The sequence below is a fragment of the Arvicanthis niloticus genome, chromosome 5 (assembly GCF_011762505.2).
Source record: "Arvicanthis niloticus isolate mArvNil1 chromosome 5, mArvNil1.pat.X, whole genome shotgun sequence".
In the NCBI taxonomy this organism is placed as follows: Eukaryota; Metazoa; Chordata; class Mammalia; order Rodentia; family Muridae; genus Arvicanthis; species Arvicanthis niloticus.
The window spans coordinates 62,008,028-62,031,111 of record NC_047662.1 but is presented as its reverse complement, the minus strand read 5'-3'; the positions used below and the strand labels follow the sequence as shown (position 1 = coordinate 62,031,111).

The window sequence follows — 23,084 nt, the reverse complement described above, 5'->3', positions numbered from 1 at the left end:
CTGTAACTATAGACCTTTTATTATTATTATTATTATTATTATTATTATTATTATTATTATTATTATTATTACATGTATACTTATAGATGTGTTACAATGCATGTGTATACCTGTAGATGGGGGTGGGGGGGAACACTGCACCTGTGGAGGTCAGGGGACATCTCACAGGAGTCTGTTCTCACCTTTCATTATTATGTGGGGCCCCAAGAGGATTGAACTCAGGTCATCAGGCTTTGCAGCAGCAAGTGCCTTTACCCACGGAGCTTTCCCCAACCAATGACATCCCTGAAGGAATCCCCAACACTGCTTCTCTTATAGTGACTGCCACTGTTTCCCTAGTGGGAGCCAAGCGGGACATCTGGCTAGAGTTTCAGCTTTGGGGAAACTCATATTTACATCTTGTTGCAAAGCCTGTCCCTGATTCAAAGAGAGAAGCTACTAACTACTAACTACTACTCAGCCATCTCCACTCAGTCCAACTGCAGCAGAAAGCAGGGAAATCAAGACAGCTAGTAAACGCTAACCCTGCTGATTATGGGAGAATTAGAAGCCAGTGAGAATAAAACTTAAGATGCAAGCAAATTAACAGTCCAAACTCAACAGCATTGAAATGTATTTATGGGTCACCAAAAACACCAAAAAAAATTTGTTTTAATTTGTGGCAAAGACCTAAGGGTCCCTTAAGCATTTCTAGGGTTTCTTTTATCTTTTCTTTCTTTTCTCTTCTTTTCTTTCTTTTCTAAGTACAGTCAATCACTGGCATGTTTGCTTTTTCTCTGCTCTGCTGCCCCCAGACTCAGACTGCTCTAGGGGAGGAGACTTCAAAACAACAATGAGGCATTTACAGCCGACTCCCTAACTCTGAAAGACATTCTGGGAACAGTCAAACTTCACTGTGGGCTGCTCTGAAGTACAGACATACCTGATATTCTGCCCATCTTGAGTTCAAATACACTTTAGACAAGAGGAACAATGAATTCGGGCATTTTGTATTCCACATGACTTCCCTAGCTGTTGGGTCAAGAAAGTCATAAATGTTTTCTCCTGTTTCCCAAAAGCCTTGAAAACTTACCTGGCAAACACCCCACACCCCAACACTGGCACAGCACTGTGACATAAGCATCTGAAAGTGAGTATTGAAAGTACAGTTTTCATGAGCATGGAAAGACCCACTTCGTGCAATAATTTGTTCTTTCCCTAGCTAACTGACCAACATAAGATGAACTGTAAATGTCTACTGGGAAGTCTCTGGCTCCACCCACCCCCAGAGTTTCTTTTGCTGCAATGAAAATAATTTTAGTCAGACAGCAATAGAAAAGGAAAAAGAGAAAGAAAACTGCCGACAAAAGGAGCCATGGCTTTAGGGAGCACAGCACTAAACACCCAAGTAGACAGACCCTCAGTGACACACCTTCAATAAAAACTTCCAAACCCCGGTCCCTTTTTGTTCCTTTGAGAAAATGGTGAAGTAATTTGCATTTATAGCCTACTTCCTGTTTCCAAAATACCCCTCTAACTTTTTCTTTTCTTTTTTTATGGTCAGCATAAATAGAACCAAATTGTCAAATCACAGCTATTCTGTGTGTACCCGATACAAATAGGTCTGATTTCTAGCTAGCCATAAAACAATTACTGCTAAAGTCCTACTTCTCTTTGATACCAGGTTATCCAGAGCTTCAAAGCCAGTCTCTATGACTGTTCTCAGAGTACTGCTGAGAAACAACAGAAACCCAGAAGACAGATTGGTCTCAGCTCCTACGAGCACACAAAGGCATGGCTACACAAGTAAAGGCGTTCTGTAGCTCTGAGCTGGAGCATGAGAGCTGGGGAACTGATTGTGTGAGGTACAGATCCACTAGAGTACTGTCCTGGACATCATAAAGGCTATTCTGCCCATTTTCAAACTTAAAAAAAAAAAAAATTAATAATTATCACTTTGCTTTCAGAGAGATTTTCTGATTTACTAAAATAACTTATCCCAGGGGAACTTACAGGGTCTTAAGCACATAAATAATCCCACAGCACAATATTTATGGGATGTAGCAAAATTCATTAAAGCTGCATGTTTTGAATAAGGCCAAATTTGGTCAGAGTATCAATAAAGGGAGTCTTTAAGCAACTGAATGTTTTGTGTATAAACTAATAGACGGCATTCTCTGAGGGCTTATAAAACATTACCACAGTGTAGGATGACATAAACACCTGAGGCATACAGCACACACAGCGACTATGAGAAGCAGAGAGGAGGCTGCTGGCTAAGTCACAGCCTTAGGAACACATCCTTCACAAGAAAGATGGGGAGTGCAGAAATTTACTATTTGGCATCTTGGATGGGTAGCAAATACAACCTGATTATGAAATCTCTCATTGCCCAAATTCTTAAAAGTTTTGTTGGACTGGCAAGATAGTTCCTAGACTGGAGGCACTTGCAGCCTTATCTGATCAAGTGGGTTTGATTCTGAAATCAACATGGCAGAATGAGAGAACAGACTCCACTAGCTGTCCTCTGACCTCCACATTCATGCCATGGTATATGCATACCCACATACATAAAATAAAAGTAGATCATTAAAGCGGACATATGCAAATATATATCTTTAATCTATACATATTTAGTTTTATATATCAATACAAAAAAGATTGTTAAAAATGTTTCTTTAAAAAAAAAAAAATTCTTTCCACCAATGACACCAAGCCAATGGGCTTTTCCTTAACCCAAAACTTTTGGCTGCTCCATTATGATATGCCAGGATTTCAAATTAAGTAGCTGCCAAAGATGGCTGTAAATGGAAAATACAGTTGGTATAGCCTTCCTGAACAGAGAAGCTCTTTAGACACAAGCATAAAAAGTTAAGAGTATCTATTACCCAAGTTCTGCCTCTAATTCTGCCTTGCCTATTCTTAAGACTTCATTTAAAACAGCACTCCAGATCTGAGATGGCCGTCTTCAGTCCAAGGACTCACATATGCACGCACAGCCAAAGACATGTACTGCATTAATTTATAAAATCTGGACAAGGCAGCACTTAGAATTCCACACAGCACTTTGCAGTGGAACCCAAAATCTTCCCATTCTCGAGAGCCACCTGTTTACAGCACTGATCTGAGTACAGCTTTTATCTCTTACCCTGGCATTTAGAATTGGTACTAAATTTCTTTATAACAACGTGATTGTGTAATCTCTCAAATTTAATTATGTTTTCCCCCTCTGGAGCTTTTTAACCAAGGCTAAATGCATTAATATACAACAAAATTCTCAATGTGTGGACAAAAACGCATAAAAAGTAACCTTTAATGCATGCCATGTAACCAATGTTATTCTTTTGGCATGTTTGAAGTAACTCATCTAAGGATTAGTTAGGCTTTTCCACACTTCTTTTTATCAGGACTCTACCATTCTTGATTTCGTTTTGAGAGAAAAGGGTTTGCAAAAACTGTAATAATCTCCCAGCTGGAGACTGCTGGAAAGTTTGCCAGTCCACATTGTCCCCTTAATTTGCAGGAAGGCTTTGCCGCTCTCATTTTATATGTGGAGCAGTTTGCACTGATAAGGTACTTATAGACTAGTTATTTTAGATTAATGAGAAGCTCAGTAAAATTTTATGTTAAATGGCTGTAAACTTTCTCTTTAAAATACCGAACTGCATCTTCAGTTTTGATTCCATCAAAATCTTAACTCTCATAATCTGTCTTCATAGTTTTCATGCTAGTGGCAACGGCAGTCTTAAAATGTTTAAGAAGTATTATTTTCAAATAGAGAAGGAATCCAAAATTTTAGGCTATGAATTCAGATGGACTGGCTGGAGCCTCAGGGCAAACACACGGGTTTAATCACACAGCTGTGGTTTCCAAATCCTGCCATTCTCAGCCTTCACAGTGAAGGACTTCCCTGCCCCTCAAACCTACAGCAATAATGCAAATATATGATACAGAAAAGCACAGTGCTTCTGGGACTTTGAACATTATGACAATGATGTTAGTGGTATTTGGCATTGTTCTAGTTACACACTTAACCCAAAATGAGTTTAAAGTCAATGATTTGATATTTCCTCTCCCTCTAAACTTCACACCAAAAAGTACATCAAAATGCCTGGGTACCAAGGAGTATAACTCAACTTCTACAATTCCTTTTGGTATCCACATCCAGAAGCAAAAGTCAGACTCTGGAAAGTATGAGTTGATGTTCTTAGATCTGTCCGAATACAAGCAGAAAAGGCAAAAGATGTGTCATACTCCAAGTGCTAAAATTCCACATTCTCGGCTCTGCTGCACACCAGTGAGGCAGAAGCTCCTAGCGTAAGCCCAGAGGTTATATCCCACACAGCAAGTTTATTTGCAGAGTAGAAATGACAGCATCAGAAACTAACTCGTGTTAAACAATTTCATCTTTGGTGAAGCCAGGCAAAACCTATAGCAGCTGCCTAACTGTGCTTTTACAGCCCAAGAAAGCCTTCCAAGGTAGCACTGGCCTGCTAACCAGATCAGCGATTTCATCTTCAGCTAAAGAAAGGGACAGTAAAAACAACATTATTCCTCAGTAAGTTTTCGTAACAAGCTAATTTTTACTAAACTTTAATGTCTACCCTCCTGTGCATCCATGAGACCTGTGTCTGTGTGTGTAGACAACCTCAGTCACTTCTAAATGCTGGCTGCAAGAGATAAACGTCAGATATCTATGGCTTCTTTAAAACCACTTATAAAAACTACCAGGAAGAGTTTTAGCTATTCAAGGGCAGAACTGAGCTAAAGGAAAAGAGAAAGGAAAAAGAACTGAGCTACGGGAAAAGAGAAACATTTAGCTACTACTTTAGTACATTTAGCTACTACTGCTGTAAAGTGTTTGGCCACAAATCTCTGATTGTATCCGTTTAGAAAACTGTAGACTTTGTGCCATTTCTATATAACCTAACACACTGTGCAACAATTCTGGTAGAGAAACAAATTCAGTTCCTTGAAGCCTAAAATTTTCCATCTATAAGCATTTACAGCATTTAAAATAAACACGAAACCCATCTTATTACAGACAGTCACCCACCCAGTCATCTGAGATACCTGATCCCTCAAGTTTTTTCTACCAGTCTGTGGAAAAACAAGTATTTCACCTAATCAGGAAGAATAGACATTTATTTAAACAGAAATCCAACACTCTTCATAAATCAAGTCTTTGAAGTATGTGAAGAAGGAAAGAAAAGAAATCAGTGACCTAACAAAGTTTTGTTCCACTATGGCTGGCAATCACAGGTTCACCCAGGAAAAAGGAGTCAAAACAACTTAAAACGAAGTAACGTGGAAACAGGCGTGACTTAACATCCCCACTTCCATATTTATACTTAGGTTATGTATTAGGTTAAGTATATAACTTCGTTTGTGCTTGTGTGCCTAAGGAGGGCCTTCTTTTCTAAAAGCCAACTTTAATCCAGTATTTATAATAATTCTAATAATGCTTACTTTATCAAAGGTTTGTTCCAGAGCACTAGGTAGGTTTTAAGCTGTTGTACATCCCTGCTACACACCAAAGATAAGCAGCGCTTACTGGGGCAAATCAGATATACTGTCTACTGTGAAGACCCCACCACTGTACAATGCTATCTCACGGAGGAGAAACATGCCTCCAATGGGTTTTCTACAGGGCTAAGAATTGCTTAAAAACTATGAATTAAAATACATGTATTAATGGGCAGTCCTCAATTCACATATTATGGCTCGTTTTAAAAAGTAAATCCCAAATACTAGGTTAATATGCTCCCCTTTTGTAGACTTAAGCCATAAATTCTTCAAACACAATTAAACAAATTGGTTTTTCTCCTAATTACCGGCAGGAACTCAGCAGCGTAAAGCTATCTCTGTATTCTCTATAGCTTGGGAATTTAACTGGCCATGTTCAATATAATACATTCAGAGGATCTCAGAGCCCACTGCCTGTAAAATCTCCCATGGAGACTCAAGACCACCCATTGAAAACAGTACATTACTGCCCCAAGCAAGAAGCTAGTACACAGGACTGGTCACTCAAGTCTTTCAAATACTATTTTATTGAGGGATTGTGGGAGGTGGTGGAGGGGGATTCATGAGTGGATGGGGGAGGAAAACTCAGACACAGAAAAAACAGAAAATTCTAAAGCCCTGGTCTCTAGGGCACCCCCATTCCTCACTCTACCCCCACCTTTTAAAAGGCTACATAAACAAAGTAATAAGTGCTCAGTTTCAGAGAGAATTATATTATACTCCATTTGAACAGTCTACAAAGTACTTTTATTTGAAAAGCTGCTTCTTTCCTGTTATAAACAATTTTACTCCACACTAATTTTCAGACGAGACTGGGGAGTGTGGGAGGCGGCATCAGGAAAAATTCACTCCGTGTCTTTCAAAGCCTTAAAGAGTTGATCCAATAAAGATCCTTTAGAGAAAACTTTAAGTCTATTTTTTTCTCCAAGTAAGCAAATCATACATGAGGGCTTTTCTTTTCTGGAGCACTGCACCCTGTCCCTTTAAATGCCAGGCCTGCCCCATTTCCCACGCATTCAATGAAAGCCCCACGTTTGCTGGCCTCCGGCCCACAGTGTCAAGTAGTTTTCTTGCTATTGAATTTCAAGATTATTCTTTTGGATCATTTGCCCTTTAGTTTTAAGCACGCCACAGCAAAAATAATGTCATTCTACAATAACATAAAGAAAACTCTGAGCCCTTACAAGCCCACAAGTAGAGAACACCTTGCCCTTTGGTTCCTCTTTACTGCAAAATATGCTCGGCTGCATACGCTGCAAATAAAGGCTATTATCCACTATCTGGAACTGCCATGGCCTTGCCCATCCAGTAACAAGACAGACAAGTATACTCATTTAACAGAGTCTGCAGTCTCCAACAATCCACCGCGTTCAAGTCGGTCCTCTAGACTGCTCCAACTGTCAGTCCTTAACTCAGTCCACTGGGTACGCGGCTGGAATAAATCTTAAAGTGGTGACTTTATTTAAAAACAATTATTTTATTGCCTGCTGTTTCCAGCCACACAGCTTTGTAAGTTAATGATTAGAACAGCAGTAGTCTCAGGTCAGTCCTGCTTCCCGTGTTCACACACATACCTTAGTCCTAAGGGAAGGAATCCCAGCCACCACAAAGGCCATTCAGAACTCTCTCAAAAGAAACAGAAATAGTAAAGTAAAAAATTAATCCACGGAACTAAGTTAAGCCCAGGGAAAATAATGTCACTCCAAACTCAAGCGTACAGAGCTTGAAGTGCCAACGTCATACAAGCAGCTCATTAGAAACACCCAGGTCACAAACATGAGTTTTTAAACGCAGTGAAAATTCTAAGGTGGAGTCAATCTAACCATGACTGGTAAGTTTTGTAAAAAGCACATAATGCTGACAATTATTTGTTATGCATCAGTCCACAGTTCATTTATAGTAAGAAGTCATTTATAATAAAAGAGACTTCCAAGAAAATAAAAAAAATAAAAGAGACTTCCTAAGAGATCATAAATTAAAATCAACATTTATAATTCAGACACTCTTGAAGAAAACCAAAATTGAGCCTCTTGTTTTGGAAATTTTTCTCTCTTTTTTTTAATACTGCCATATTAATCATCTACACTACAAATGAAGCATGTAGTTTTATTTTTATTTTTCAAAACATGTGGTTATTTTCACAGTTTACATATGAAATCTAATTAAAACTACATTAGTGGCACCAGAGACGTGCCTCAGCAGTTGAATACTTGTTACTTGTGCAAAGGATTCAGGTTTCCAGCATCCATAGATCACAGTATCTGTAATTCCAGTTCCAGGGCACATGACACTCTCTTATAGCCTCCTCATGCATCAGGCATATATATGGTACACAGACATATATGCAGGCAAAAAACTTATACATGTAAAATAAAAATAAAATTATTTTAGAAAGCATAACATGTCACTTTTTAAAGACTTATTATTTTTAATTGTGTGTGTCCATATGTGTATGTAGGCCAGAGGCATCAGATCCCCAGGAGCTAGAGTTATGCACGGTTGTAAAGCACTCAATGTGAGCGCTGGAAACTAAGTCAGATCTCCTGCCCAAGCAGAACAAGTTCCAAGTGCTGAACTAACTCTCCTGCCCTCCTGAAATTGTTTGTGTGCAACATAAACCAACTCTCCACCCAAAAGAACCTTTTATCCCTATCGTGAGTGTATTATTTCTGCCTGGCTTATTATTATTTCATGATCAACTTTAAACCACATACAAAGATCAACAACCTGGAAGTGGGCCTCTCCTTCCAGGCACAGACTTTATTGATTACTAATACTGCCACTATAAATCTGAGCAACTTCATCAGCATCGTTTTCATTTGTAGTCAATTTTTAAAAGTAGAAATAGGCTTTGGAAATGTTTCTAACACTACACATGGAGAAGATAAAATAATAAAATTATCAAAAAAAAATCAAGTCAAGCATTTGAAACTTCCATATGTTCTTCTACAGTGTAGTTCTCCCTCGTCATCTTCAGCCTCCACATCCAAAGACCCAACCAGACATGGCCGGAAAAGAAAACCTTTATATTTAAGATGTACACACTAGAGCTTGGGGACTTAACTCACAAAACAGTACACAAGGTCCTGAATAGTTCCTCAGCTCCAAAACCAAAAAAACAACTAAAGTACAGACATAGCACATAGACATTTATTTGCACAGCATTTACATTTTATTAGGCATTATAAGTAATCAAGAAATGGCTCAGGGAAATTTACAGACCACAGCCACTGCTAAGCCAGTTCATATAAGGAACTTCAGCACCCACAGATCATGATATTTAAAGCAGTCCTTATGTCCACCTCCTTGCAGTGAGAGCCGATGGTACTAAGCAAAAAATAAAACATGACTCTGTGTGCTACAAAAATGCCTTAAATGATACATAAGTTAAACTATTTTCATATTTTTACAACTATGAATTAGGAAGATTTAAAACACACTGTATGTGTGTCTCTTTAAAGCTTAAACTTAGGTAATATTTATGTTCATATGATTTAGTAAAACACGGTGGCAAATTTTTATATAATGAGACATGAAATTGTTCCTTGGAGGGGAAAAAAAGTCCTGCCTCTGTTCCAAAGGACATCACTACTTTTAAAGAAACAAGAGCTTACTATAAATGTGTCCATGCATATACTTACATTTCTAGTTTTAATTTCATATAGGTAATATATACAATCAAGGAAGCTTTACCAAAAGGCCTTGATTCAAATTAATTAATTTTTTTACAGCTCGATGCTGGCCATGGTGGTCCACATTTATAATCTTGGCATTTAGGAGATAGAGGCAGAAGAATCCTTAAAAGCTCAAGACCAGCCCAAGTACAAACAGCCCAGGTACATACTGAGTTCTAGTCCAGCCAGAGCCACACAGTGGGATCGTCTCAGAAAACAAAGGATAGAAGCTAGCTCAGTGGGGAAAGTCTGCTTTACAGGCTCAAGATTCAAAGATCAATCCCAGAGACCACACTGAAGAAGAATTGTCTTAAGCCAGATGTGATACTCCAGAGGTAAACACAGGTGCATCCTTGTGGCTCCTTGGCCAGGTAGTCAGCCAGCCTACCCTAGACTATCTAGAAAGTTCTAAGACAGTGAAAGACATATCAATAGCTCATACCTTTAATCACAAAAGTCTGGAGGCAGAAGCAAACAGACCTCTGTGAGTTCAAGGCCCACCTAGTCTACATAGTGAGTTCCAGGACAGCAAAAGCTAAGAGCTATGTAGACACTGTATTTAAAAAAGAAAAAACAGTGGTTCTCAGGCCTCATAAAAGTGCATGCACAACATACACCCATAGAAAGAAAAATAAGAAAAAAAACTTGCAAAAATTCAACAAACTTGACTAGCAACAGATAGCAGATCCTGACCTCCTGCTCCTCAGGGTACAGTAGTATTTTGATGGGTTGGAGCTGAGGTCCTGCTTTAGATCCCAGCACTGTAACATGTGCATACACACGGGTATGGGTATGGGCACATTGCGCACATGCACGCACATTTCCTGTAGCATTTTCTTCCATTCTTTTCATTAATATAATTATACCTGTCTCAAAAATACTCAAAATGTGTGTAAAGATTAACAATTATGGCCATTCTGTACAAAGAGTCAAAACTAAGTCAAGTAGTAAAACCAGTGATGAGAGAAACTCCTAGAGCAAGCCTCTTCTGAGGAATACAAGTAGCGCTAACCACAGGCTAACATGTCACCTTCCCAACACACTTCTCATTCACATGCTGCTCTGCCGACAATGTCTGAATTTGTACATCTGCACATATATTAAGTCGTGGGCTCTTTTTGGTCATTGAACAGTTTCCCTGAAGAGCAGTATCCACATTCAATTTCTCCCCCAAGAAATGAGGAGCAACTTCAATTAAGATTCAATTAGCAGCATTTTATAACACTACCCAAATTGTTAAATGGACAACTTTCAAGTATGTTGAATGACCAAATACTGGATATACTGCTCCATCCTGCTTGCACAGGATACAGGTCCAATGTGTCATTTATTACTCTAGTAGTAGAAACAAGCAGATATATGTTAAATTACACCTCAGCAAAGCAAGTGATAAAAATCTCAAATCAAATGAAGACATGAAAAACCCAAGGATCTATGGACACAATCAAAACTTGCATTTTAAGAAGCAGGGTGTTTTTAGGTCCTGGAAATAATTCAGGGTTTCAGTAAGTAGTTAACTGATGTTACTTGTAAGTAGAAGCTGATGGTTGATGTAAAATGGTATCAATCCAGTTAGAAACATAGCCAAAACCTATCATGTGATTCTAAAATACTGACACTCTTATATCAATTTAGAAAACATTGATTCTCTAGTCTAGGGGTGTATCTCAGTGGAATAACATTTAGTAGCCTGACACACAGGAGTCATGGGTGAGCCCTCCAGCCTCCAAAAACAATGTGGGTGGGGGAGTGCCATTTTCCAAATAATTTTCCTTAGAAAAAAAAAGGAAAAATTGAATATGATAGTACAGATACACTGCATGGCAAAATAAGCAATGGGTATTTAACAAACAAAGGCTAGCATGTTGCTGTTATAAAAAGCATTAGGGCAATTACAAACCTGGGTTTGTCCTTTTTAAAAATTTAAAAACATTACTTCCAAGCTGGAAAAGTATAGTTTACTGTTTGGACATCCCTGTTCTCTCAGGCCAGACAGGCTTTCCCTGTAGTTCTGCAGACACTGCTTCCCAATGATTGAGATACATTTGGTTCCATTCTAAACCTCAAAGACTGGTTGTGTTTCATGAAGTAAAAGATTTGACAGAGGTGGCCAATTCTTTCAAATCTGTCTAGCTTTTTTAAACACAGCAAAAACAGATGAAGACAGAGCTGAGAAGGCTGCTCAGTAGTTGAGAGTACTTAATGCTCCTGCAGGGGACACAAGTTAGGGTCCCAGCTCCTACATCTGGTGGCTCCCAACTGCCTTTAACTCCAGCTCGAGGGAATCTGACACCCTCTTCTGGCCTCTGTGGGTACTACACTCAAGTGAACATTGACACACACAAAAACACCTGATTTTTTTTTTTTTTAATTTTAAGATAGAGCCATGTAAATCAGGGTTAAAAAAATAAGGACAAGATGGCTTTTCCATGCAAGCCTGAGAGCCTAAGTTCAACCTGTGGGTCACCTGTAGGTCAACCAGGACCCCACATGGTGGAAGGAAAGAATGGACCTTTCAAAAGTTGTCCTCTAACCATCCTCTAACCAATATACACATGCATGCCCACTCTTACTCACGAACATATTCCACACAGATTCATATACAATTTTTATTTAATAATAATAATAATAAAGAAAAGGGGGTCTACATGTGTTAGTGGATGCCTTTAATCCCAGCAAAAGCAGACAGATATCTCTGAGTTTGAGGTCAAACTGATCTTGATAGTGATTTTTGGTCAGTCAGGGTTACACAGTAAGAACCTGTTTTAAGGAAGAAAATTTATTTTTGCCTATTAACAAAGATAAACCTATTCTAGAAAAGAAGTAGTTCAATATATACAATGTTGCAATGATGTTTAAACAATCAGTTCTTGAACTGCAGAAAAAGTTTGTTTTAGAAATGAGAAGCAATTTACAGTTTAGTGAGGTAGAAGCCAAGGTCACAGTATCTAAAACCCTCTTTTTATTTGTATTATCTACCTTTGTTACAAAAACCATCTAAAACTTGCAGTATCTAGAAAGCGTATGATAAAGGCACATCAGTGCAATCTAGTGATACAGAAGCCTAGCACTGTCCCACACCTAACCCTGATGCAGTCTAAGGGAAGTCAGACAGATACTCAGATAAGGACAGGAAAGTGCAGCACAGATGAGCATGTGACATTTGCTGCACCATGCTGCATGTGAGGAGCAGCTTCTGCAATCAACTCACCTAGCACATGTACAAACAGTCATACAAGAAGCATGCCCAAACTCTGCATCTCTTACTGAGCTGCTTCAATTCCAATAGTACAGGAATTGGAAGAGAAAACAGAAGAGGAAAGGGATTTTTGTTGTTTTTCTGTTTCATTTTGTTGTTGTTGTTAAATAGAATGTTCTTTCACACTAAGAAAGCTTTCACCGTTCATCAATGCACATATGGACACTACAAGGAAGATTCACGGGCCTTACCTTTTACTGTTCAAAGTATCTTAGATGTTCATCAAAACGCACAGACACCTGGAAGAATCAGATAGGCCTCTCCTCCTGGTACCCTTCAAGGGAAACAGAAGTGGACACAAACCTAGCTGCAAAAATTAAAAGTTATCCCGCAACTAAATCTGTGCCCAGAAACATGACAAACATCCTATTCTCTAGTATTTTTTTTATAGTAGAAACTTTTTTTTTTAATTGGCAGGAGGGAAGTTCATGCATGTGAGTGCGGTTGTCTGCAGAGGTGTCAGATTCCTGGAGCTGGAGTTAGAGACTGTCATGAAGCACCCAACATGGTGCTAGGGTCAGTCAGGCCCTCGGCAAGAGTGTTACATGCTCTTAACTGCTGTGCCAGATTCCAGCCCATACTGAAAGATAATTAATATTTAAGGAAATTGTTAAAATATATATATATTGGTTTTTCGAGACAGAGTTTCTCTATATAGCCTTGGCTGTCCCAGAACTTACTCTGTAGACCAGGCTGGCCTTGAACTCAGAAATCCGCCTGCCTCTACCTCCTAAGTGCTGGGATTAAAGGCGTGTGCCACCACCACCCGGCCATATATTTTCTTTTTAAGAGTAACATATATGCACCAAACATTTGGCCTGGTATAGATGGTGACATAACTTATGGATTCTGCTGAAAAGGAAGAAACAAACAACAAAACAAACAGCTTTAACAAAATTAATATTTTCAAATAAAAAAGAAAAGTACTTGTCTCTGATGATGTCAACCTTCAAACATAATAACCAAATTCAATTAATCATCTTTATAATCAATAAGGATTAATAATCATCTTTATAATCAATACCAATTATTACTCTGAGTAAATTGACCTCAGAATCAGAAGTAAAGGCAAGCTTAAGTCTCTAATAAAGTTAACTTTGAAGGCAAGCAAGTTGATTCAGTGGAAAAAGGTGCTTGCCACCAAGCTTGCCTTGTGTGTTTGAGACCCAAAAAGTAAAAGGAACAAACCACCTCCTGTAGGTATTCTGCAAACACATCATGTGTCCACATATATGCATGCATAAATAAATGCCTTAATTCCAGCACTTGAGAGGCAGAGGCAAGAGAATCTCTGTGAGTTTGAGGGCAGCCTGGTCTATATAAAAAGTTTTAAGACAACCTGGGCTACATTCATAGTGAGACCCTGTCAGGACATGGCTGCTAGCCACTATGCACCAACAACTCTCCTAATGACTTTTGTCACAAAGTAAACATTTTAAATCTCTATTTTATGTGTGTGACTATTTTGACTACATATGTGTGTATGTGTGTGCACCATGCCCGTGCCCAGTGCCCACAGAAACAAGGTGTCCAATACCCTGGAACTGGAGTGATATGTAGCTGTGAGCTGCCAATGGGTACTGGGAACTGAACCCAGGCTGCTCAGGTTCAACAGCAAGTTCTCAACCACAGAGCCACCTCTCCAGCCCCCACCCCAGGAGAACATCTTAAATCAATCCATAAAAGAAATTTGATTTTATATAAAAGTAGCCACAGTACTTTTTTGTTTAAAATATTATCTACTGTGGTCACTGCCACTTAATTAAATTCTAGGTCATGCCTATAAAGGCAGTTATCACTGAACAGTTCTCCACTGGTACAGGTCGAACTCCATGCTTTAAAAGTAAACACTGACCACCATTTGTTAGCAGTTCTTTGCACGCGTACACTCCTGCCTCTGTGTCTACACCCACGATCACTGCACAGTTCTAAGAGTCTGATTAAAAGGAAAAAGAGAGCTGGGTCTGTACAATATAGACAAAATTATTATATTGTTATATATTATATATTAATCAAAAATAGAATAATTAAAATACATTAATGGTTAAAACATGTACATATAGGTAGATGTCTACCAAACTATTAACTGGTTATCTATGAAAATTTCAAATAACTTCTGTGTATTTATTAAGTTTTTCTATAAATGCATGTATATCTGTACCTTAGTAAAAAGTGATTTTCATTTATATTTAAAATGATATGAACACTTCTCATAAAGGCCGATTGTGGCATACAATGTCCTACTTTTTAAAAAGATTTATTTATATGTACATGTGCAGGTCTGTGTGGATATACACCATGTCTGTGCAGGCTTGCCTGCAGGGACCATAAAAGGCACTAACTCCTCAGAGCTGGGTGTTATATATAGGCAGTTGGAAACCACCCATGTGCCATGTGGGGCTGGGAACTGAACCAGGGTCCTCTGGAAAGGCCACCCGAACTCTTAACCTTGAGCTGTGATTCCAGCCCAATAATTTCCCATCTCCTACACACACCTCTTTGGATAAATGAAATCACTAAGACATTAGAAAGGGGAGTGGAGAGGAAACAGGGAAATAAGGAGAGAATATAATGGGGAAAGAGGAGGGAGGAGGAAAAGGAGAGCAAGTCAGGGACAGAGAGATAGAAAGAGACAGCCATGACATCTTTAAGGTAAAGTTATAAAAATCAATTGGTGGCTCACCACTCGTAGTTAGGAGGTAGTTCTACAGGGGTCACCTAAAATAATTACTGTACAAACTTCTGCATAACACAAGCAGTATATCATCAAATAGACTGTAAAATCAGCTATAAATTATACCAGTGGAGCTTCAGTTTGGAGTATCGTCTTGTGAAAACACAGACATAAGTGTTGATCCCTCGGCGTCTGAGCAGAAAAGTCCTACCTTTTCTTTTTCTGGAACAGGAGTAGTAGTAGTAATGGCAACAATAGTAATGGCTACAATGAGAACTTACTTTGCACATGATAGGTACTTTATCCATGTCAGACTATATGCTGAACACCTAGATTCTATGAGCCATCTCCAAAGTACAGTCTAACTATTCCTCAGATCTAATTCCCGGACGGTGACCCTATAGCTCTTTGTACAATGGCTCCATGTTTCTCTGTCTCATTCTCAGTGGTACACAGTCTCTCTGGGACTGTGTGACAGTGCAACTGGGTATAACTGTGAATACAGTAGCCTTGAGTCATATTGATGAAACTAGACATTAAAGACATTTGTACTGTGAAACATACACTACTTCTCATTCAGTTTTTGCTGCTTTAAAAATATTTTCCATTAAACAATATATACTGGCAGGTCACAGGTTGGCTGTTTTTACATAGAAAGGCTTTGAAGCCTGGCTTTGAGCCTGAAGTTCCATACATTTGAGAATAATGTATAAAAAACTGAGAATAATTTAACCTTAGATTTACTATTCTCCTAAATCAAATGAAAAAAAAAAAAAAAAAAAACAGACAGTGACCAAACCCAGCGTTGGGGGCCAACGTGTACTTCCTAATCCTAATTCTCCTTCACCATGAAGCACAGAACCTCTCCATAAGTACAGATTGCTCTTATGATGACATGCTCATCTGTTTAAAAGGAAATGTTGGATTTGTTTTCCTTCCATTTCAGTCTCACAGACTAATGTATGGTCATCACGGTCTTTTAAATACATAGGATATTTTTTTTCCAAATAAAATCCCATCACCACTAACACAAAAAGCACCCGCTCAAGGTAACTATTGGCAAGTCTGATACCCAGTGCCCAAAACCAGCACACATGCACAATGTGAGGAGGCACTTCCTTAATGAGATCACACGTACCTAACAACTTGACTCACCAGTTATAGATTTTCAAGATGTCCCTCTATTTACATACAGATCTGTCACTTGTTACAGGTTATCACTGATTAAGCACACCCATTCAAAGTCCCTTATATGGCTTCCTTCCTAATTTTTGCTATTAAGAGAACAGTCACAAGAAATATTTGATGTCTGTAGATGAGGGAAGCCATAGCTACTAGAAAATCCCTAGTAAATCTCCTGAGTTCAATGACATAAACATTTAAAAATCTTAATAGATTGTAGCCAGATGCCTTCCAACTTCCAGTGCCCAACTGACATTTTCACCAGCAGACGAGATTCCGCCAGACATTCACCTGTCAAGTGGTTCAGGAAGTTGCCTCTGTTGCTTCGCCCTGATAAGGTCTAAGGCTGTTCGCTGGTCAGTACACCTCTCCTCACAACTGCATGCAGCTGACATTCATTCATCCTTATTCTTTTCATTTGTGCATTTTTAATGTCTCCAAAGACAAAATATACAAAATATACACAGATTCCTCAACTAAGGAATCTTCACATATTAGGTACCTTGATAAAGAAAGCTATCCAAGTTACTTGAAAAACACAAATCAGAGCTACATAATAAAGCTAACTGCACATGCCCAAACCAAAGGAGAGCTGACAAGTGTACTGGTTATGTTTTATCTGCCCACTGGAAAGACTAGAGGAGACAAATAAAAAGCTATCAATTCATACCAGGGCCAATTTAGCTTTCATAAAATAATAAGCAGGAGCTTTCACATCATAAATGTCAATAGAACAGATTGCAAATAGTAAAGATGGCTATAATTGGAAGGAAAGTTCACCGAAATTCAGATCTGACTGAAAATGAAAACATTAATATTTTAAATGGAATGTTTTGAATATGACTATTCATTTCAGTCATATCAGACCATCATAAATCTTTGGTAATAATACGTAAGATATGCTCTTCTCCTGCAAACAGATAGTCTGAAAATGCATCAGCTCTGACCTTCCTATTCTTCATTAGCTAATGGATATTCTAGGCTTCACTATTTCATCAAAATCTCTTTTTCTAGGACTGTGTGCCAGTAGTTTTAAATTAAAGGTCTCCCACACGTCTTTGTGACAGAGTAAAACCTCATTAATTCAAATCCAATTAGCTCAATTCTGAAATGGTATATATAATTCTCATTTGGCAACAAGTTGAAAATACTATAATTTCTTCCTCTACAAGTTCTCATAATATTATTGTGAAGTAAAGGAAATCAACCTGAAAATCAATTTGCTTTTCTAAACCAAGGATTACAAAGCTAAGAACTTATGTATCTTCATGGCTGAGCAATTCATACTCAGACCTGGGGTTCCTTAGCTTATTAGTGACTGTACATAACGCACAAGAGTTAACTTGTCACTAATAGTTTAGAGTAGAAGCATTCCTTCAAACATACTGTTCTCTGATCTTTCTCAAATTCACTTTTGCAGTTCCTCCCATCTCCAATTAGTTAAACTTTATCCTATCAATTAAATCAATTATATAGCAAGATGCAGCACCTTAAAAGGTGCTAGAAGAAGCCTTGGAAATTCCTGGCAATCTTATTTTCCAGTTGTTCTTACCGTCTTCAGAGATTTGATAAGCCAAAAAATAGATCCCAGGATTAGAAGGCATGCTTGGCGTTGCTTGAGTTTACAGCTGCTATTCCCACCAAGCAGTGAAACCTCGCAATCTGAATTATGTGTAATTACAGTATGACAAGGTCTCTCCTGGGCGACAGAAGCTGGCGCTTTTCCCAGGACTTGTCACATCATGGGAACCACACAACATAAATAAAAATCCAAAAATAAACATTTTAAAACAATGGCTTATAGTCTGCATAAAGAAGAAACTCCACAATTGAGAACCGCAATGGTAAAGTCCAATCAACAGACATCCCTCACCGGAGAGATGTGAGAAGACACTGCTATTATCAAGGGCTCGACCAACCTTGCAGGTGTGTGCTGTGAACAGGGAGACCCCTCCTTCCCTCAGGCTGGAAAGAAAGTCAGTAACTAGAGGATATACAGGGCAACATCACCACACACACACCCAGGGAAACAGAAATGGTAGTAAATACAAAAGAGGGATTGGATGAGTATCAAGGTGCCTAAACAAAGTTACCTTAAGAGCAACATCTTCTCACAACTGAGCTGATTTCCCTGACACAATGAATATTGCTTTCTAAAGTCTACTTTGCCTGAATGAATGGCAGCCAAGTGGCTGTCAGAGAGGACCAGGAGCCCAGGAGCTGCTCTCTTTTGTTCAAACTCCTCTGCAGTGGCTCTACAGACTCATGGGAAGAGAGGATCCCATCAAGCCCTGTCCCCAGTCACCTGCAGACAGCAATGACACTCCTATCATGGCTTTGGAGAAATACAAAATATATTATCTGTCTCTATGTCCATATAAAGTGCTAACAAATGCTAAGTATTACCTCCTATAGGCCATGCAAATCCCTACCCTCTATTAGAAGCTGGATGTATTTATTAACCATTCAACAAAGCCCGTCAAAATTTCCACTGTTCAAGATTTGAAAAGGAACTCTAAGCCTAACCACTAAAGGCACAAAAAATAAAATCCTACTTCCCACCATACAAGCCTTAAAAATAAAAATAAACCCCAACTCTGCCACCTCAAAGGCACACATCCTTTCTCCTTTCTTTATCCAGCCCTGAATGTTCAATAATTTCCCCATCACTCTAAGCAGAATGGATTTATTATGATGTTACTCTAAGAAACTGCAGGAGTTCTAGATGCCAATAAAGATTACGGATCAAATGGAAGATAACTACTAACCATTGTGTCGACTTAGATAAATAAAGCTGCTCACAAACAAAGCACCTTATTGTATTTGTACTGTTACCTCCAGTAATCCAACTAAAACAACCAGACAGTAGCTTTCCAGAGGCAAGGGGAAATAAAAACCAGTATTTTTCAGAACCTCTTCAAACATCTTTTTAAATGGCACACTCCCGTCCCCAAACTGCCCTGCTCTGTTTCACTGAAGATGTTTAGAACCATAGAACCTCAGCAAGAGTATGCAAGCCAGACTTTATGACTGAGGATCAAGGTATAGAAAGAACTAAAGAAATAGGCAGAACAGCATCTTTCCCTGAAACTTAGCTTTCAGCCTTAAAGCAAACTCCCTCCCCTTGTGGGTCCCAAACAGGAGACAATTTAGAAGGTAGTTCAAAATCTACTGGAACAGTAAAATGCCTCCGGGGGGGGGGGTGAGGGGATAAGTCACCCAACTAGCAAAATCCAGGCTGTGAGGTGGAGGCTAACTCCCAAAGGGACACCACAGTAACTGGCACCTAGTGTCTCAAACAGAGAAGGCCAGAATTGCCTAGAGAACCGACTTCTCTAAATGGAACAAGAACTACCTCCAATGCATTCCTGGCTAGCAACACAGGTAAAGCTCGGTATCTCCAGGAGGGGCGGGGGAAGGTGCAAACTGTTTATTCCCTCCAGCTTCGCTCTCCAAACCTCCAAACCCAGTAACTAATTACGCCTTCCCCAAAGGACCTGCAGCAACCCAAGAGGGCTGGGAGGAATAAACACGCGACACCTGACGGTTCTTTCTCTGCGATGACTTTCCCTAAGCCCAAGTCGAACATTCACGCACGCGCGCGCGCGCGGGCAGCAGAGACCTGGCCAGCACGGCGCCGCGCCCCCGGTCCCAGGCTAGACCGGCAAGCGCGGCGCGGGGGGCGGGGAACGGCCCGGGGAGCGCCGGGGCCCCGCGATTGTTTCCTCTGGAGCAAAGACATTTTTTATCAAGTCTCTTTTGTATTCGAGCCCTACCTCTTTTTGGCCTAGGGAAGCTTTCGTGCAAGTGGAAGACGACTTTCTCCACAAAGTGCTGAATGTTACTGTGCTCCGGGCCGCGCACGAACACCATCCAGTCGTGGGTGAAGCCCTCCACTGTGGGTTTCTTCCTCACCTGGGCGCGGTGCCCCAGCTCCAGCTTCACCTGCACGGCACACTGCGGGCAGGGGGAGGAGAGACAGCAGTGAACAACAGGAAGGCGACCGTTCGCTGCTCAACATTGCGCCTGACATTTTTTTCCCTCCTCCTTGAAACGCACATAAAAGGAAACGGCAGTGCCCTCTCCATCCACGTTTCACGCGCGTGGGCGCGCACACCCCACACCCCCAGATACACCGGGCCGGGCCGCAGGGGCCCCCGGCGCCGCTGCACAGCGGCCGGGATTGTAACGGAATGTTACCCCTAGTCGCGAAGGGGGTCGGGGAAAGGGGAGAACACGACCACCACGGCAAGCACGACAACAAACGCGTCGGGAACAAATTAGGAGACAATCAGGAGGGGATGCTGGGGTGCTTTCCAGGCGTGAGAGGGGAGGTGGCTGGGATGGGGGACCGGGGGTTCTAGCGAGCCCCCTCCCCGAAAGTACCGCGGCGACAGGCACACGCCGAGGAAGTCTTTGTGTACGTGTATGTGTGCGTGCGTGTGGAGCGCGGTGCCAGGCGGAATGGAAACTACAGGGAGCCTCTGCTAATGGGCACAAACTCCCGTGTTCTTTCTTACCACGGGGTTCATGCACAAGAATGAGACGTCGTCACATACACACACACACACACTCACGCCCTCAGGAAAACACGCCAAGGCATCCACAACTCAAAGCACCCCGCACCCCTCGGCGAACAGCCCCCCACGACCGGCAAGGCCAGCCCAACAGAGCCAACGCTGCACACTTTCAAGAGCCAAAGTGGTCGCAAACTCCCTCCAGCCTCCCACCCCCCCGCCACACACCCCCCAGCGAAAGCCACGAAAGGCAGAAAGGCAGGGCTACTGGCGGACCGCCGCCGAGCCCCGATCGCGCACACCGGCCGCTGGGGCAAAGTTGCGAGCAGCCCCGCCGCTGTCAGCCCGCACACTCGGGCTCACGCGCGCGCCGCGGAGAACGCACCATCGTGGCGGCCGCGGCGCTCGGCGGAGGTGCGGCCGCAGAGGCTGCTCGCCGCGTCCCCGGACCGTGCCCGCAGCTCCCGGCGGCGGCAGCGGCGGCGGCTGAAATATGGCTGAGTTATTATTCGCCTCCTTCCACCGGGTGTGAGTGTGTGTGTGCGCGTGTGTGAGCCAGAGGGAGTGTGAGTGCGCTTCTTGCGATTGCAAAGAGGCGAGGAGGGCGGGAGGCGCGGGGGGGGGGGGGGGGGGCGGCGGCGGCGAGTGTGCGAGTGTGTGCGCGCGCGCCGGGGGGGTGGGGAGGAGGGAGAGGCGGCAGCTCCCCGCGAGCAAAACCAACCTTTCTCTAATTGGAACCGCGGAGCGCTGGCGCTGTCTGGGCTGAGGCGGCGCGGGGCGGAGGAGGAGAGGGAGGGGGGCTTTTATTATTATTTTTGCATGTACTTACCGAGCTAGCCATGCCTGGGGGCCCGGAGGTTTGCCGGGGTGTTGTGTGGTACCCCCCCTCCCCCGCCCCCTTCAGCTGTAATTCATGAAGAGGCTGCTATGAATGAGAGCGCGCCCGGGAGCTGAGGGTAGATGGCGGACATGCTCTGCCTTTGCCCCCACCCCACCCCGTGCTCGCTCTCTAGCTCGCTTATTAAACTCAGCCCCAAAAGCAAAAGCAGCAGCAGCAGCAGCAGCAGCAGCTCCGGGGCCAGAGGATGAGTCCGGAGCATGCGCCGTGGCGCCTGACACCCGGGCTTCGAGCCTCTCGGGGCGGAGGGAGGGCGTGCGGGCGGGGCGGAGCGCGCGGGGAGGCCGAGCGACCGAGCCAGGGGGAGCTCGAAAGAGCCAATCAGCAGCCGCCTCCCCGAAACCCCGGCGGCCCGCAGCGCCACACTGGAACGCCTCGCTTAAAGTAACAGGTTCCTGATGGGGGAGGGGGGAGGAAATGGAGGGAGGGGGCCTGGCACTGGGAGAGTGGCCAGCTGGGGAGCCATCCCGGCCCCTGTGCAAACTCCGTTCGCCCTACAATAAAAAACGGATTAAAACTGCTGGAATGTGGCCACTGCCTGGAGGAGCCCCCAGCCGCAGGAGAAGGGGTTGTTAAATCAAGTCTTGGACGGTAGTGAGCACGTTTGGGAAGGGGGAGCGGGCTTGTTTTTACTTTCCACCCTGGGTTTTTGTGGGTTTGTGCTGAAATCGCAAGAACGCACACCCAAACAAACTTACTTAAACAGAGAACGAGAGAAATCCACGCAACCAAAGAAAAAAGAAGAAGAAAAAAAAGCTTCCTAATAGCAATCTTTGGGACTGAACAACCCGCAGCAACCTTAAATCCCTTTCCGTATCTACTCCGAGGCACCAGCCCACCCCGCCCTCCTGCCGTCACCACTGAAAACTGAAAGAAAAGAAAGAAAGAAAGAAAGAAAGAAAGAAAGAAAGAAAGAAAGAAAGAAAGAAAGAAAGAAAGAAAGTGAGAAACAAGAATGCCATTTCCTTCCTAGGAAACGCCTCCCGCCTCTGTGTGCCCGGGCCGAGAACCGTGCCCAGGTGGAGGCGGGACACCTGGGAGTGCCCGGCACGGAGCCTTGGGGGACCAGCTTCTCAGTTGTTTGCTTCGCGAAGCTTACCCCCGCGCTGACAACCTGCTGGGTTGCATCAGGGTCTGCCCTCTCTCTAAGGGCGCACCAGGCTACTGGGAGCCTTAAAATAGATAAAGTTAATACTGACTGTAATGTGCATAAATTGGATTATAATCTTTAGGCATATTGGTGACAACCAACATAATCCATCTCTAGGTATTAATCCATTTAGGCTCCCGGGTGACAACCCCTCGCAGAAGTGTTCTAGAGTCGCTCTTCTACAAATGCTCTAACTCCGATAGTATTTTGTCTCAGTGGCCATGG

At 42.0% G+C, this 23,084-nt stretch overlaps 1 protein-coding gene across 2 annotated transcripts in view; it reads right to left on the bottom strand.

The window, feature by feature from the left end:
• The window catches only part of Mllt3 (MLLT3 super elongation complex subunit), a 251,859-nt gene extending 230,058 nt beyond the window's left edge, over nt 1-21,801 (bottom strand). Inside the window, exons 1-2 of one of the 2 annotated variants that reach the window (XM_034502646.2) lie at nt 21,641-21,801; nt 20,071-20,251 (exon numbers count right to left, since the gene is read on the bottom strand). In XM_034502646.2, the coding sequence (XP_034358537.1) occupies nt 20,071-20,251; nt 21,641-21,652 (193 nt within the window). In that variant the 5' untranslated portion in view covers nt 21,653-21,801. Of the gene's footprint in view, nt 1-20,070; nt 20,252-21,196; nt 21,364-21,640 lie in introns of those variants that run through there. The other variant, XM_034502648.2, reaches the window with a different exon arrangement.
• Between the last annotated feature and the right edge of the window lie 1,283 nt (nt 21,802-23,084).